Here is a 1,120-nt window from a genome sequence, read left to right as displayed (position 1 = left end):
GCCATGATGCCTTTTGAGCTTCTTTCTGGGACTCTGGGTTGTTCAGTGTCCACTGAGGTCCACTTACTAGCCCTTTGGCCTGGCTTTGCTGTGGGTCAATCTCTATGGGGCCACCTCTCTGCCCTGGTTGATCAAAATCATCAAGCCCAAAGTACAGGTCTCAGGATCCAGCTCACCTATCAGCTCCAGCACAAGACAACATCTTGTTGATGCGGATGACATGGAAGGGGTGGAGCCGCACTCGGATGTGAAAACCATCTTTGCCACAGCTTTTCACCATGTACTTGTTGGCACAAATACGGGCAGCCTCCAGGGCTATGGGAAGACAAAATGCCACAGAAGCATTTACCATGGCTCTCTGTCTTGGTGGGATGAGTTTAGCAAAGAGGCTAATGATTGGGCACTTGTGATTAATAAGCTGGTCATTTCAGTGCAGTGAGTTCCAGGTTTGGCTGGGGTGGGGGGGCGCACACACAAGGAACCGGGCAGCATTGACAAGGAAGCCTGCCTCACCTTCAGAGGAGAGCTGCTCATACTCATCTGACACCATGTGGCCACAGAGTGGGAACTCATCCACTTTGGCCTTCTTACGCCCCAAGTCGAAGATGCGAATCTTAGCATCTGGAAAAAAAGACAAGACAACCTTGCTTAGTGTGGGAGTTCCATGAGCAACTAGGTCACCGGGCCCAAACCAGTTTGGGAGCTTTGCCCCTACTTACCAGGGACACCTCGGCAGAAGCGAGACTTTGGGTACGGCTTGTTCTTACAATACCGGTAACTGCAGGGAAAACGACTCAGGTTAGCCAGGGTTCATAAACGAGCTCTACAACATGCACGCTGAGAGCTTGACACATGTTAATCTCCAAGCTTGGTCTCATTTACTGGAAATGGGCGCTAAAGCAAGATGTAGCCAAAACTCAAGTTACCCATGACAGGAGATTAAAAAATAAAATACCATCCTCGATCCTGTTGCTTTAAACGTTGCTTTAAACGTTGCTTTAAGGCTCACATTCTGAAACGCACTTTCTCGGTTTAAATATAAAATAGCACAGTTCAACCCATCCACCTAAATGGACCTTGGAGCACGTGGCATTAAGTTCGCCTCCAAGCCATGTGAAGG

At 48.9% G+C, this 1,120-nt stretch overlaps 1 protein-coding gene across 1 annotated transcript; it reads right to left on the bottom strand.

Annotated features, from left to right (window-relative positions):
• Positions 1 to 157: 157 nt before the first annotated feature.
• On the bottom strand, positions 158 to 810 carry LOC104992153 (60S ribosomal protein L10-like; the record flags this gene model as incomplete). The annotated part of the gene is made up of 3 exons (XM_010844911.1): positions 158 to 315; positions 514 to 621; positions 720 to 810. Coding segments are annotated over 3 exons (342 nt in total), but the record flags the coding sequence as incomplete, so codon positions are not given.
• Between the last annotated feature and the right edge of the window lie 310 nt (positions 811 to 1,120).

Source organism: Bison bison, unplaced genomic scaffold, assembly GCF_000754665.1.
Source record: "Bison bison bison isolate TAMUID 2011002044 unplaced genomic scaffold, Bison_UMD1.0 scf7180017848307, whole genome shotgun sequence".
NCBI classification, from domain to species: Eukaryota; Metazoa; Chordata; class Mammalia; order Artiodactyla; family Bovidae; genus Bison; species Bison bison.
Note: the sequence above shows the minus strand (reverse complement) of the source record. Positions and strands in the feature narration are given on the sequence as shown.